At 51.9% G+C, this 14,926-nt stretch overlaps 1 protein-coding gene across 1 annotated transcript in view; it reads right to left on the bottom strand.

The window, feature by feature from the left end:
• Window positions 1–13,166, bottom strand: part of LOC140460028 (large neutral amino acids transporter small subunit 2-like) — a gene marked incomplete at its 3' end in the record, with an annotated part of 101,256 nt that extends 88,090 nt beyond the window's left edge. Inside the window, 1 exon segment of the mRNA XM_072554435.1 lies at window positions 12,308–13,166. Within this exon segment, the coding sequence (XP_072410536.1) occupies window positions 12,308–12,476 (169 nt within the window).
• Between the last annotated feature and the right edge of the window lie 1,760 nt (window positions 13,167–14,926).

Raw genomic sequence — 14,926 nt, 5'->3', positions numbered from 1 at the left:
AGAGTGAGAGTGTGAGAGTGTGAGAGTGAGAGTGTGAGAGTGTGAGAGTGTGAGAGTGAGAGTGTGAGAGTGAGTGTGAGAGTGTGAGAGTGAGAGTGTGAGAGTGTGAGAGTGTGAGAGTGAGAGTGAGTGTGAGAGAGTGTGAGTGAGAGTGTGAGAGTGAGTGTGTGAGAGTGAGAGAGTGAGAGAGTGTGAGAGTGTGAGAGTGTGAGAGTGAGAGAGTGAGAGAGTGAGAGGGTGAGAGGGTGAGAGGGTGAGAGGGTGAGAGGGTGAGAGGGTGAGAGAGTGAGAGAGTGAGAGTGTGAGAGTGTGAGAGTGAGAGTGTGAGAGTGTGAGAGTGTGAGAGAGTGAGAGAGTGAGAGTGTGTGAGTGAGAGTGAGAGAGTGAGAGAGTGAGAGAGTGAGAGTGAGAGCGTGAGAGCGTGAGAGCGTGAGAGCGTGAGAGTGAGAGAGTGAGAGTGTGAGAGAGTGAGAGAGTGAGAGAGTGAGAGAGTGAGAGTGAGAGCGTGAGAGCGTGAGAGCGTGAGAGCGTGAGAGCGTGAGAGTGAGAGTGTGACAGAGTGAGAGTGTGACAGAGTGAGAGTGAGAGAGTGAGAGTGTGAGAGTGAGAGTGTGAGAGTGAGTGTGAGAGTGTGTGAGTGAGAGTGTGAGAGTGTGAGAGTGAGAGTGAGTGAGTGTGAGAGAGTGTGAGTGAGAGTGTGAGAGTGAGTGTGTGAGAGTGTGAGAGTGTGAGAGTGTGAGAGTGTGAGAGTGTGAGAGTGAGAGAGTGAGAGAGTGAGAGAGTGAGAGGGTGAGAGGGTGAGAGGGTGAGAGGGTGAGAGAGTGAGAGTGTGAGAGTGTGAGAGTGAGAGTGTGAGAGTGTGAGAGTGTGAGAGAGTGAGAGAGTGAGAGTGTGAGAGTGTGTGAGTGAGAGTGAGAGAGTGAGAGAGTGAGAGAGTGAGAGTGAGAGCGTGAGAGCGTGAGAGCGTGAGAGTGTGAGAGTGTGAGAGTGAGAGAGTGAGAGAGTGAGAGTGAGAGAGTGAGAGAGTGAGAGTGTGTGAGTGAGAGCGTGAGAGTGAGAGTGTGAGAGTGTGTGAGTGAGAGTGTGTGAGTGAGAGTGAGAGTGTGTGAGTGAGAGTGTGTGAGTGAGAGTGTGTGAGAGTGTGAGAGTGAGAGAGTGAGAGTGAGAGTGTGAGGGAGTGAGAGTGAGAGTGTGAGAGTGTGAGAGAGAGAGTGAGAGAGTGAGAGAGTGAGAGTGTGAGAGTGTGAGAGTGAGAGAGTGAGAGAGTGAGAGTGAGAGAGTGAGAGAGTGAGAGTGTGTGAGTGAGAGCGTGAGAGTGAGAGTGTGAGAGTGTGTGAGTGAGAGTGTGTGAGTGAGAGTGAGAGTGTGTGAGTGAGAGTGTGTGAGTGAGAGTGTGTGAGAGTGTGAGAGTGAGAGAGTGAGAGTGAGAGTGTGAGGGAGTGAGAGTGAGAGTGTGAGAGTGTGAGAGAGAGAGTGAGAGAGTGAGAGAGTGAGAGTGTGAGAGTGAGAGTGAGTGAGAGTGTGAGAGTGAGTGAGTGAGAGTGTGTGAGTGAGAGTGTGTGAGTGAGAGTGTGTGAGTGAGAGTGTGTGAGTGAGAGTGTGTGAGTGAGAGTGTGTGAGTGAGAGTGTGTGAGTGAGAGTGTGTGAGTGAGAGTGAGAGTGTGAGTGTGAGTGAGAGTGAGAGTGAGAGTGAGAGTGTGAGAGTGTGAGAGTGTGAGAGTGTGAGAGTGAGTGAGAGTGAGTGAGAGTGAGTGAGAGTGAGTGAGAGTGAGTGAGTGTGAGTGAGTGTGAGTGAGAGTGTGTGAGTGAGAGTGAGAGAGTGAGAGTGTGAGAGAGTGAGAGAGTGAGAGAGAGAGAGTGAGAGTGTGAGAGAGTGAGAGAGTGAGAGTGAGAGAGTGAGAGAGTGTGAGTGAGAGCGTGAGAGTGAGAGTGTGTGAGTGAGAGCGTGAGAGTGAGAGTGTGTGAGTGAGAGCGTGAGAGTGAGAGTGTGTGAGTGAGAGTGTGTGAATGAGAGTGTGTGAGTGAGAGTGTGTGAGTGAGAGTGTGTGAGAGTGTGAGAGTGAGAGAGTGAGAGTGAGAGTGTGAGGGAGTGAGAGTGAGAGTGTGAGAGTGTGAGTGAGAGAGTGAGAGAGTGAGAGTGTGAGAGTGAGAGTGTGAGAGTGTGTGAGTGAGAGTGTGTGAGTGAGAGTGTGTGAGTGAGAGTGTGAGAGTGTGAGAGTGTGAGTGTGAGTGAGTGTGAGTGAGTGTGAGTGAGTGTGAGTGAGTGTGAGTGAGAGTGTGAGAGTGAGAGTGTGTGAGTGAGAGTGTGAGTGAGAGTGTGAGAGTGTGAGAGTGTGAGAGTGTGAGTTTGAGTGAGTGTGAGGGAGTGAGAGTGAGAGTGTGAGAGTGTGAGAGTGAGAGTGTGAGGGAGTGAGAGTGAGAGTGTGAGAGTGTGAGAGAGAGAGTGAGAGAGTGAGAGAGTGAGAGTGTGAGAGTGAGAGTGAGAGTGTGTGAGTGAGAGTGTGTGAGTGAGAGTGTGTGAGTGAGAGTGTGTGAGAGTGAGTGAGAGTGAGAGTGTGAGAGTGAGTGTGAGTGAGAGTGTGAGAGTGAGTTTGAGAGTGAGAGTGTGAGAGTGTGAGAGTGTGAGAGTGAGAGTGTGAGAGTGTGAGAGTGTGAGAGTGTGAGAGTGTGAGAGTGAGTGAGAGTGAGAGTGTGAGAGTGTGAGAGTGTGAGAGTGAGTGTGAGAGTGTGTGAGTGAGAGTGTGTGAGTGAGAGTGTGTGAGTGAGAGTGTGTGAGTGAGAGTGTGTGAGTGAGAGTGTGTGTGAGAGAGTGTGTGTGAGAGAGTGAGAGTGTGAGAGCGTGAGAGTGTGAGCGTGAGAGTGTGTGAGTGAGAGTGTGTGAGTGAGAGTGTGTGAGTGAGAGTGTGTGAGTGAGAGTGTGAGAGTGAGAGTGAGAGTGTGAGAGTGAGAGTGTGAGAGTGAGAGTGTGAGAGTGAGAGTGTGAGAGTGAGAGTGTGAGAGTGTGAGAGTGTGAGAGAGAGAGTGAGAGTGTGAGAGTGTGAGAGTGTGAGAGTGTGAGAGTGTGAGAGTGAGAGTTTGAGAGTGAGAGTGTGAGAGTGAGAGTGTGTGAGTGAGAGTGTGTGAGTGAGAGTGTGAGAGTGAGAGTGTGAGAGTGAGAGTGTGTGAGTGAGAGTGAGAGAGTGAGAGTGTGAGGGAGTGAGAGTGAGAGTGTGAGAGTGTGAGAGAGAGAGTGAGAGAGAGTGAGAGTGTGAGAGAGTGAGAGAGTGAGAGTGAGAGAGTGTGAGAGTGAGAGTGTGAGAGTGTGAGAGTGTGAGAGTGAGAGTGAGAGTGTGAGAGAGTGAGAGTGTGTGAGTGAGAGTGAGAGTGTGAGAGAGTGTGAGAGTGTGAGCGTGAGAGTGAGAGCGTGAGCGTGAGAGTGAGAGTGTGAGTGAGAGTGTGTGAGTGAGAGTGTGTGAGTGAGAGTGTGTGAGTGAGAGTGTGTGAGTGAGAGTGTGTGAGTGAGAGTGAGAGTGTGAGAGTGAGAGTGAGAGTGTGAGAGTGAGAGTGAGAGAGTGAGAGAGTGAGAGTGTGAGAGAGTGAGAGAGTGAGAGAGTGAGAGTGTGAGAGTGAGAGTGAGAGTGTGAGAGTGAGAGTGTGAGAGTGAGAGTGTGAGAGTGTGAGAGTGTGAGAGTGAGAGTGTGTGAGTGAGAGTGTGTGAGTGAGAGTGTGAGTGAGTGTGTGTGAGAGTGAGAGAGTGAGAGAGTGTGAGAGTGTGAGAGTGTGAGAGTGAGAGAGTGAGAGTGTGAGAGTGTGAGAGTGTGAGAGTGTGAGAGTGTGAGAGTGTGAGAGTGTGAGAGAGTGAGAGTGTGAGAGTGTGAGAGTGTGAGATGTGAGAGTGTGAGAGTGTGAGAGTGAGAGTGTGTGTGAGAGTGTGTGAGTGAGAGTGTGTGAGTGAGAGTGTGTGAGTGAGAGTGTGTGAGTGAGAGTGTGTGAGATAGAGTGTGTGAGATAGAGTGTGTGAGATAGAGTGTGTGAGAGAGTGCGAGTGAGAGAGTGCGAGTGAGAGAGTGCGAGTGAGAAAGTGCGAGTGAGAAAGTGCGAGTGAGAAAGTGCGAGTGAGAGAGCGAGTGTGAGAGCGAGTGTGAGAGAGACTGCGTGAGAGACTGCGTGAGAGAGTGCGAGAGAGAGCGCGAGAGAGTGCGAGAGAGCGCGAGAGAGCGCGTGAGCGAGTGTGCGAGTGAGTGCGCAAGAGTGCACGAGTGAGTGCGAGAGTGCACGAGTGTGTGCGAGAGTGCACACGGGAGTGCGAGAGTGCACACGGGAGTGCGAGAGTGCACACGGGAGTGCGAGAGTGCACAAGGGAGTGCGAGAGTTGAGAATGCGAGAGTGAGACAGTGCAAGTGAGTGTGAGTGAGAGTGAAAGAATGCGAGTGATGTGAGAGTGAGTGAGTGCGAGTGCGATTGAGTGTGTGAGAGCGAGTGTGAGAGAGAATTAGTGTGTGAGTGAGTGTGTGAGTGTGCGAGCGAGAGTGTGCGAGTGAGAGTGTGCGAGCGAGTGTGCGAGTGAGTGCGAGAGCGACTGAGTGCGAGAGAGAGTGCGAGAGAGAGTATGTGAGAGTGAGTGTGTGTGAGAGTGAGTGAGAGTGCGAGAGAGAGTGCGAGAGAGAGTGCGAGAGAGAGTGCGAGAGAGAGTGCGAGAGAGAGTGCGAGAGTGAGTGCGAGAGAGAGTGCGAGAGTGAGTGCGAGAGTGAGTGCGAGAGTGAGTGCGAGAGTGAGTGCGAGAGTGAGTATGTGAGAGTGAGTATGTGAGAGAGTGAGTGAGAGTGCGAGAGAGAGTGCGAGAGAGAGTGCGAGAGAGAGTGCGAGAGAGAGTGCGAGAGAGAGTGCGAGAGAGAGTGCGAGAGAGAGTATGTGAGAGTGAGTATGTGAGAGTGAGTGTGAGTGTGTGAGTGTGTGAGCGAGAGTGTGTGTGTGAGAGTGTGAGAGTGTGAGTGTGCGAGAGTGTGCGAGCGAGTGCGAGAGCGAGTGCGAGAGCGACTGAGTGCGAGAGCGAGTGCGAGAGAGAGTATGTGAGAGTGAGTATGTGAGAGTGAGTGTGTGTGAGAGTGCGAGAGAGAGTGCGAGAGAGAGTGCGAGAGAGAGTGCGAGAGAGAGTGCGAGAGTATGTTAGAGTGAGCATGTGAGAGTGCGAGAGAGAGTGCGAGAGAGAGTGCGAGAGAGAGTGCGAGAGAGAGTGCGAGAGAGAGTGCGAGAGAGAGTATGTGAGAGTGAGTATGTGAGAATGAGTGTGTGAGAGAGTGAGTGTGTGTGAGAGTGAGTGTGTGTGAGAGTGAGTGAGAGTGCGAGAGAGTGCGAGAGAGTGCGAGAGAGAGTGTGAGAGAGAGTGCGAGAGAGAGTATGTGAGAGTGAGTATGTGAGAGTGAGTATGTGAGTGTGTGTGTGTGTGTGAGTGCGAGAGAGAGTGCGAGAGAGAGTGCGAGAGAGAGTGCGAGAGAGAGTGCGAGAGAGAGCATGCGAGAGTGAGCATGCGAGAGTGAGCATGTGAGAGTGAGCATGTGAGAGTGAGCATGTGAGAGTGAGCATGTGAGAGAGTGACTGAGTGACTGAGTGAGTGCGAGAGAGAGTATGTGAGAGAGTATGTGAGAGAGTGAGCATGTGAGAGTGAGCATGTGAGAGTGAGTAAGAGTGTGAGTGTGTGTGTGTGTGAGTGCGAGAGAGAGTATGTGAGAGTGAGTATGTGAGAGTGAGTATGTGAGAGTGAGTATGTGAGAGTGAGTGTGTGAGTGTGTGCGAGAGAGAGTGCGAGAGAGAGGATGTGAGAGAGAGTATGTGAGAAAGTATGTGACAGTGAGAGTATGTGAGAGAGAGTATGTGAGAGAGAGTATGTGAGAGTGAGTGTGTGAGAGAGAGTATGTGAGAGAGAGTATGTGAGAGAGAGTATGTGAGAGAGAGTATGTGAGAAAGTATGTGACAGTGAGAGTATGTGAGAGAGAGTATGTGAGAGAGAGTATGTGAGAGAGAGTATGTGAGAGAGAGTATGTGAGAGAGAGTATGTGAGAGAGAGTATGTGAGAGAGAGTATGTGAGAGTATGTGAGAGAGAGTATGTGAGAGAGAGTATGTGAGAGAGAGTATGTGAGAGAGAGTATGTGAGAGAGAGTATGTGAGAGTGAGTGTGTGCGAGAGAGAGTGCGAGAGAGAGTATGTGAGAGAGAGTGCGAGAGAGAGTGCGAGAGAGAGTGCGAGAGAGAGTGCGAGAGAGAGTGCGAGAGAGAGTATGTGAGAGAGAATGTGAGAGAGAATGTGAGAGAGAATGTGAGAGAGAGTATGTGAGAAAGTATGTGACAGTGAGAGTATGTGAGAGAGTATGTGAGAGAGAGTATGTGAGAGAGAGTATGTGAGAGAGAGTATGTGAGAGAGAGTATGTGAGAGAGAGTATGTGAGAGAGAGTATGTGAGAGTGAGTATGTGAGAGTGAGTATGTGAGAGTGAGTGCGAGAGAGAGTGCGAGAGAGAGTATGTGAGAGAGAGTGCGAGAGAGAGTGCGAGAGAGAGTATGTGAGAGAGAATGTGAGAGAGAGTATGTGAGAAAGTATGTGACAGTGAGAGTATGTGAGAGAGTATGTGAGAGAGAGTATGTGAGAGAGAGTATGTGAGAGAGAGTATGTGAGAGAGAGTATGTGAGAGAGAGTATGTGAGAGAGAGTATGTGAGAGAGAGTATGTGAGAGAGAGTATGTGAGAGAGAGTATGTGAGAGAGAGTATGTGAGAGAGAGTATGTGAGAGAGAGTATGTGAGAGAGAGTGTATGTGAGAGAGAGTATGTGAGAGAGAGTATGTGAGAGAGAGTATGTGAGAGAGAGTATGTGAGAGAGAGTATGTGAGAGAGAGTATGTGAGAGAGAGTATGTGAGAGAGAGTATGTGAGAGAGAGTATGTGAGAGAGAGTATGTGAGAGAGAGTATGTGAGAGAGAGTATGTGAGAGAGAGTATGTGAGAGAGAGTATGTGAGAGAGAGTATGTGAGAGTGAGAGAGTGCGAGAGAGAGTATGTGAGAGTGAGTATGTGAGAGTGAGTATGTGAGAGTGAGTATGTGAGAGTGAGTATGTGAGAGTGAGTATGTGAGAGTGAGTGTGTGAGAGTGAGTGTGTGTGTGTGTGTGAGTGAGTGAGTGTGTGAGTGAGTGTGTGTGTGAGTGTGTGAGAGTGTGAGTGTGTGAGTGAGTGCGAGAGAGAGTATGTGAGAGAGTATATGAGAGTGAGTATGTGAGAGTGAGTGTGAGAGTGAGTATGTGAGAGTGAGTGTGAGAGTGAGTGTGAGAGAGTGAGAGTGCGAGAGAGAGTGCGAGAGAGAGTATGTGAGAGTGAGTATGAGAGTGAGTATGTGAGAGTGAGTGTGTGTGTGAGTGTGTGAGCGAGTGTGAGAGTGTGAGAGTGTGAGTGTGTGAGAGTGTGAGTGTGTGAGAGTGTGAGTGTGTGAGAGTGTGAGTGTGTGAGAGTGTGAGTGCGTGAGTGTGTGAGTGTGAGTGTGTGAGTGAGCGCGAGAGAGAGTATGTGAGAGAGTATATGAGAGTGAGTATGTGAGAGTGAGTGTGAGAGTGAGTGTGAGAGAGTGAGAGTGCGAGAGAGAGTGCGAGAGAGAGTGCGAGAGAGAGTGCGAGAGAGAGTATGTGAGTGAGTAAGTGAGTAAGTGAGTGAGTGCGAGAGAGAGTGCGAGAGAGAGTGAGTATGTGAGAGTGAGTATGTGAGAGTGAGTATGTGAGAGTGAGTATGTGAGAGTGAGTATGTGAGAGTGAGTGTGTGAGAGTGCGAGAGAGAGTGCGAGTGTGTGTCTGAGGGTGAGACAGTGCAAGTGAGTGTGTGAGTGAGAGTGAAAGAGAGCGTGTGAGCGCTATTGAGTGTGTATGTGTGAGTGTGTGAGTGCGTGAGAGAGAGAGCGAGAGAGAGCGTGTGTGAGAGTTGAGAATGCGAGAGTGAGACAGTGCGAGCGAGTGAGTGTGAGAGAGAGTGAAAGAATGCGAGTGATGTGAGAGCGTGTGAGTGCGAGTGTGAGAGCGAGTGAGCGTGAGAGAGTGTGAGAGAGTAAGAGTGTGAGTGTGTGTCTGAGGGTGAGACAGTGTAAGTGTGAGAGAGAGTGAAAGAATGCGAGTGATGTGAGAGCGTGTGAGTGCGAGTGTGAGAGCGAGTGAGCGTGAGAGAGTGTGAGAGAGTGTGAGAGAGTGTGAGTGTGTGTCTGAGGGTGAGACAGTGTAAGTGAGTGTGAGAGTGAAAGAGTGCGAGTGATGTGAGAGCGCATGAGTGCGAGTGAGTGAGAGTGTGTGTGTGTGAGAGCGAGAGTGAGCGAGAGTGAGAGTTGAGAATGCGAGAGTGAGACAGTGCAAGTGAGTGAGAGAGTGAGAGCGAGTGAGTACGAGTGTGAGAGCGAGTGAGTGTGAGAGCGAGTGAGTGTATGTGTGTGTGAGCGAGTGCGTGAGAGTGAGTGTGAGTGAGCAAGTGCGTGAGAGTGAGTGCGTGAGAGTGAGTGCGTGAGTGAGTGTGTGTGACTGCGAGTGAGCGTGCGAGTGAGTGCGAGTGAGTGTCTGAGGGTGAGACAGTGTGAGTGAGAGTGAAAGAGTGCGAGTGATGTGAGAGCGCATGAGTGCGAGTGTGTGTGAGAGTGCGACTGAGTGTGTGAGTGCGAGAGTGAGCGAGTGTGAGTGTGTGTGAGAGTTGAGAATGCGAGAGTGAGACAGTGCAAGTGAGTGTGAGAGAGTGTGAAAGAGTGCGAGTGATGTGAGAGTGAGTGAGTGAGTGTGAGAGAGGGTGCGAGTGAGTGTGAGTGTGAGTGCAAGTGAGTGCGAGTGAGAGAATGAGAGAGAGTGAGTGTGAGAGTGAGAAATTTTGTGTGAAAGTGAGAGTGAAAGAGTGCAAGTGATGTGAGTGAGTGAGTGAGCGAGTGAGTGTGTGAAAGTGAGAGAGTGCGAGTGAGTGCGAGAGTGAGTGTGTGCGAGAGAGTGCGTGAGAGTGTGAGTGAGTGTGTGAGAGTGCGAGTGAGTGTGTGAGAGAGAAAGAGTGTGAGTGAGTGAGTGAGAGAGAGAGTGTGTGTGAAAGTGAGAGTGTGTGAAAGTGAGAGTGAAAGAGTGCAAGTGATGTGAGAGTCAGTGAGTGAGCGAGTGAGTGTGTGAAAGTGAGTGAGTGCAAGTGAGTGCGAGTGAGTGCGAGTGAGAGAGTGCGAGTGAGAGAGTGCGAATGTGTGTGTGAGAGTGAGTGTGTGAGAGTGAGTGTGTGAGAGTGAGTGTGTGAGAGTGAGTGTGTGAGAGTGCGAATGAGTGTGTGAGTGAGAGTGTGAGTGAGTGTGAGAGTGAGTGTGAGAGTGAGTGTGAGAGTGAGTGTGTGAGAGAGAGAGTGTGTGAAAGTGAGAGTGAAAGAGTGCAAGTGATGTGAGAGTGAGTGAGTGAGAGTGTGTGTGTGTGAGAATGCGAGTGATGTGAGAGTGAGAGTGCGAGTGAGTGTGTGTGAGTGGAAGAGTGTGTGATGTGAGAGTGAGTGAGAGTGAGTGAGAGAGTGTGTGTGAAAGTGAGTGTGTGTGAAAGTGAGAGTGAAAGAGTGCAAGTGATGTGAGAGTGAGTGAGAGTGAGTGTGAGAGTGTGTGTGTGAGTGAGAGTGCGAGTGATGTGAGAGAGTGAGTGCGAGTGAGTGCGAGAGAGAGTGAGTGAGTGAGTGAGTGTTGGGGGGGGAGGGGTGGCGGGGAAGAGCGATCATAACATGATCAGTTTGAGAGTGATTGAGTCGACTGCAGAACCAGGGTCTCAGGCCCTGATAAAGTGGGCTTGCACCAGGAGCACGTTGACTCTGGTGGACGGGAAATTTGTTTCACAAAGGGAGACAAGCAACGGCAAACGTTTAGAGAGTTAATGCACAACCTCCGCTGAATAAAACATTCCTGTCAGAAAAATAACACCGGGACGGGGGGACAATGTGATGAACAAAAAAAGAGAGTGGTCAAACAGTCACTCACCGAAGACTTAAAGTGAGTATTAGGCAAAGGAAATGTTCTCAAATGAGCAGTAAGCCTGGGAGAATTTGTTCTGAATGTTATCACGGGACCATGAAACCAGGACAGGAAGGGCAAATGAGCATGAGACAAGGAATTGTGAAACAAACAAAAACAAAATACACCGGTTAGGTGTTTGATTGGAAGAAACCAGCCAATATAAAACGTGGTCGGTTCAGGGAGACGGGAGGCAGACACTGAGGCGTTGTATGGGGACAGCAGAAGACAGGCAGAGCCTGGAGCAAACGCAGCGGGAACTTTTCAATGATGCGACGCGGGATTGAATTCAACAAATTCCCTGGCATCCGACAGCCAAGATGCTGGGACGTACGAGCTGACTGCGGGGCTCACGGGCTTCCCATTCTGCAGAATTCCCTAGATTCCGAGACAGTCCCGGGGGAATTGGAAATGGTGCCAGCGCAGCATTGGCACTGAACAGGCGTAGGAGCTGCTGCCTGGCCCGCCCTTTAGCGAGGGTGGGTCAGGGTGGCACAGTGGGTCCTCTCCAGCCCCTGTGTCCCCCCGCCGTCGGCCGTATCGCCACCTCTGTTAGGGACAGTGACAGGCCATTCAGCCCCTCGGGCCCGTTCCGCCATTCCGTGAGCTACCCCCGGACTTGGCCATGCTCTCACACGCACGCTCCCGGCCGGTCTGACCACGTTCCCGCCTCCGGGAATTTGGGGTCATCCCGAACTCTGCCATCGCGTCACACACACATTTCCCATCCTCCCTGCTCACGGGGCTCCAATGCTAAAGATTTTCAGACTCTCACCCTCTTCTCCCCGCTCTCCAAATCCATGGCCTTTCAGCCCCAGCCCCTCTGAGATTGCGGCCCCCCCTTCCTATCCCAGCCTGTTGGGAAAAGCCGATTTGAAATCACTCTGCCACGGGGCGGCCATGCCTACAGCTCCCTGTGCCCCCCCCGCTGGAATATAGAGTGCCCTCTCCTCCCTCTCTACCTCACTTTCTTCCTTTCTGAACCTCACGAACTGGGACTCTGGTCCCCAGCCTCACATCGCTGTGTGTGTGTGTGTGTGTCTCGGTGCCAGGTTTCCCTCCTGGCAGATGTCAATCTGAAGTGAGCTACGTAAATGTAAGTTATTGTTGGCTTCCTTCAACCAGAGTCCTCCCAAGTCACCCTCGCAGTTTGTGACCTTGAGTTTGTGTTTAACATTGAAACTGTGGCGCTAGTGGGGCCGTTTCCCAGCATGCATTGCCTCAATGGTTTGCCCGTCCTACCCACGTACCATCATGGCTGCCACACAGCCCTCTCTTCCAAGCTCTTGCGTGAAAATGTTTCGCCCGTTCGCACCCCAGTGGATCTGTTCACCTTCCGGGATTGTGCTTTATCCTGTTATCCCATGCTAATGTCCACCCCCCCACCACCCCCCACCCCCCCCCAGTGATCCACCATCACTCTGCCAGCACAGTCAGAGACAAAGTCTTGTTGCTCTTCCCTCTTCCATGTATTGTTACACCCCTTCCCAATCACATTGGATCAGCCTCTGCCCATTGGACACTATCCCAATGAACCCCAAACCCTTTTCCCGTTCACTCCCATGGGAACCAATCTCAATGGATCCCAAACCCTCTTCCCGTTCACTCCCATTGGACCCAATCCCAATGGACGCCAAACCCCCCCTCCCGTTCACTCCCATTGGACCCAATCCCAATGGACGCCAAACCCCCCTCCCGTTCACTCCCATTGGACACAATCCCAATGGACCCCAAACCCCCTTCCTGTTCACTCCCATTGGACCCAATCCCAATGGACGCCAAACCCCCCTCCCATTCACTCCCATTGGACACAATCCCAATGGATCCCAAACCCCCTTCCTGTTCATTACCACTGGACCCAATCACAATGGACCCCCAAACCGCCTTCCCATTCACTCCCATTGGACCCAATCCCAATGGACGCCAAATCCCCTTCTCGTTCACTCCCATCACACACAATCCTGATGGACCTCATGGGATGGGGAGGAAGGGGGGGGCAGGTCAAGGAGTGTAGATGCAGTGATTTGCCCCTCCTCTAGCCCCCTCTCCCCACCCATTCCCCAGGGGCTGTGATGGAGGTGGGGGGGGGGGGTGAAGGAAGACACAGTCCTAGTGAACATCCTGCAACTCTGACTCACCAGGAGAACACCCCCACCCCCCCAAACCCCAGCCCTTTGCACCCCCATGACAGAATGTCCAAATTGGTTTGAAAGCTGTAACCCCCCCCCAAACAAAAGGGGGGAGGAAGGTGTTGCTGGATTTTGTTGGAAAGAAAAAAAAGAGTGGAGCAGAGAGGTTCACTCACCGACGATGATGCCACAGGCGCTGACCAGCCCGATCTCCTTCTTCAGGGCTACCCCCCCGCCAGCTCCTCCTCGGTCCCCCTTGTCGCTCTCCGCCGAATGCAGGGACTCGGAGCTCCTGCCCCCTCCTCGGCCGGAGGGGCTCCTCAGCCGGCTGCTCCCCTCTGCCATCCCCGCGGACCTCTGAGAACAGCCAAGGCAGCTGGCTGTGCACGGTGCAAACTGATGGGGGAAAAGGTGCAGAGAGACGCTCAACACACACACACACACTCAAACCCCTCCCCGGAGGGGCAAATCAAAACAAAGTGGGGGGAAGGGGGGGGGGAAGTAACTTGTGAGGGAAAGTTGGAGGAGGGGGGGGGGGTAACTGCAAAACTACTACAAGAGAGCAACTAAAGCCAAAGAGAAATCTTGAATCCCCTGGAGCACGAATCTCTTTGCACAGGTTGGGAGACTGCTCCCCAGGACAAGTTGAGGTGAGGGGAGGCTCACATAAAACACCGCATAATTCCAGCAGACTTCAGCCAGAGGGAAAACACCAACATTTCGGGGCTGGCAGAAATGCAAAATGGTTTGCAATGAAACCTCCCCACCTCCTCTCTCTCTCTCTCTGTCTCTGTCTGTCCGGTTAGCAACCTGCTCTTGCCTCCCGAGTTGGAACGAGATTCCACCTTCACTGTTTTTGGGTGTCACACTCTCTCTCTCTGTGTGTCTTTGCTGAATTGCTTTCTTATATCGCCTGGCTCCTCCCCTCGACGGCAGCGAGAGCCTTGCACTTGGCAACAGGGTCGGGGAAGGGGGGCAAGAGACCACATTCACAGAGCCCGGCTCGTTTTAGTTTATATGTAATATGTATTCCTTTGAATGCAATGCGAACATCCCACTCACTCTCTGTCTCTCTCCTCAATTCCCCAACACCTTGCCATCCGCCCCTCAAAACCTCACCCCCCACCCTTCCTTATTTTTTTTTGTGTGGAGTTCGGTCAACATCCAACCTCAGCCCTCCAATAATGTCAAGGTCAGAGATAATATATTTGTAAGGGGGGGGGGGGGCGGGGGAAACATGCTGAACAACAAACTGCAGAAAGCTGACTCAGGGCTGAGACGTTGCACAAATCAGAGAGAGAGAGAGAGACAGATAGAGCCAAGGGTTACTTTGCAAAATCTTTTGCCTGCCTTTCAGAACAGTGAGGGGGGGGGGGGGGGGGGAATATTCCTTAAAGGGGCACGTTGTTTATACAAAGTCCTTAATCACATTGCACACTGTTAAAGGGGACAGTTTCTTTATTTTTGGGTTAGGGAGGCAGGAGAGAACGATTTAAGGAAGAGTTTGGGTGGGAGGGGGGGGGAAGAGGGGTTATTAGGTTTGTTCAGGGATCCTTTGTGGAAGAAGGGAGCGACTTGCATTTATGTAGCACCTGTCCCGAGGCCTGAGCACTGGTGCAGGGCAGCCTGGAGTTCGGTGCTCAGTTCGCGAGGGGAGGACCTACTTTTTTATTTGGGAGGAGGGGGGTGGGTTTGGCGGCTGCTCTGGATCCTACAGGCAGTGGGGGGGGGGGGGGGGCTTCTAGATTGACCCTGGGGTGTTGGTTTGGGGATAGGAGTGGGGGGTGGTCACACACTGTCCCTTGGTCGCAGACACAGGGGTGAACATCCTACACCTCCCCAGGGCAGGTGGGGGCTGCGATTGGAGATGGCAAAAATGTCCAGAAAATCCCTGCAGAGTGGAAGCAGGCACTTCGGCCCATCAAGTCCACACCAATCCTGTGAAGAGCGTCTCACCCATACCCATCACCCTTACACCACTGCATTTACTACGGCCAATCCACCCTAACCTGTACATCCCTGGGCACTATGGGTAACTCAGTATGGCCAATCCACCCTAACCTGCACATCCCTGGGCACTATGAGTAACTCAGTACGGCCAATCTACCCTAACCTGCACACCCCTGGGCACTATGGGTAACTCAGTACGGCCAATCTACCCTAAACTGCACACCCCTGGGCACTATGGGTAATTCAGTACGGCCAATCTACCCTAACGTGCACATCCCTGGGCACTATGGGTAACTCAGTATGGCCAATCTACCCTAACCTGCACATCCCTGGGCACTATGAGTAACTCAGTACGGCCAATCTACCCTAACCTGCACATCCCTGGGCACTATGGGTAACTCAGTACGGCCAATCTACCCTAACCTGCACATCCCTGGGCACTATGGGTAACTCAGTACGGCCAATCTACCCTAACCTGCACATCCCTGGGCACTATGAGTAACTCAGTACGGCCAATCTACCCTAACCTGCACATCCCTGGGCACTATGGGTAACTCAGTACGGCCAATCTACCCTAACCTGCACATCCCTGGGCACTATGAGTAACTCAGTACGGCCAATCTACCCTAACCTGCACATCCCTGGGCACTATGGGTAACTCAGTACGGCCAATCTACCCTAACCTGCACATCCCTGGGCACTATGAGTAACTCAGTACGGCCAATCTACCCTAACCTGCACATCCCTGGGCACTATGGGTAACTCAGTACGGCCAATCTACCCTAACCTGCACATCCCTGGGCACTATGAGTAACTCAGTACGGCCAATCTACCCTAACCTGCAC

The sequence above is a fragment of the Chiloscyllium punctatum genome, chromosome 36 (assembly GCF_047496795.1).
Source record: "Chiloscyllium punctatum isolate Juve2018m chromosome 36, sChiPun1.3, whole genome shotgun sequence".
NCBI lineage: Eukaryota > Metazoa > Chordata > Chondrichthyes > Orectolobiformes > Hemiscylliidae > Chiloscyllium > Chiloscyllium punctatum.
This window is presented reverse-complemented; position numbering and strand designations above follow the sequence as displayed.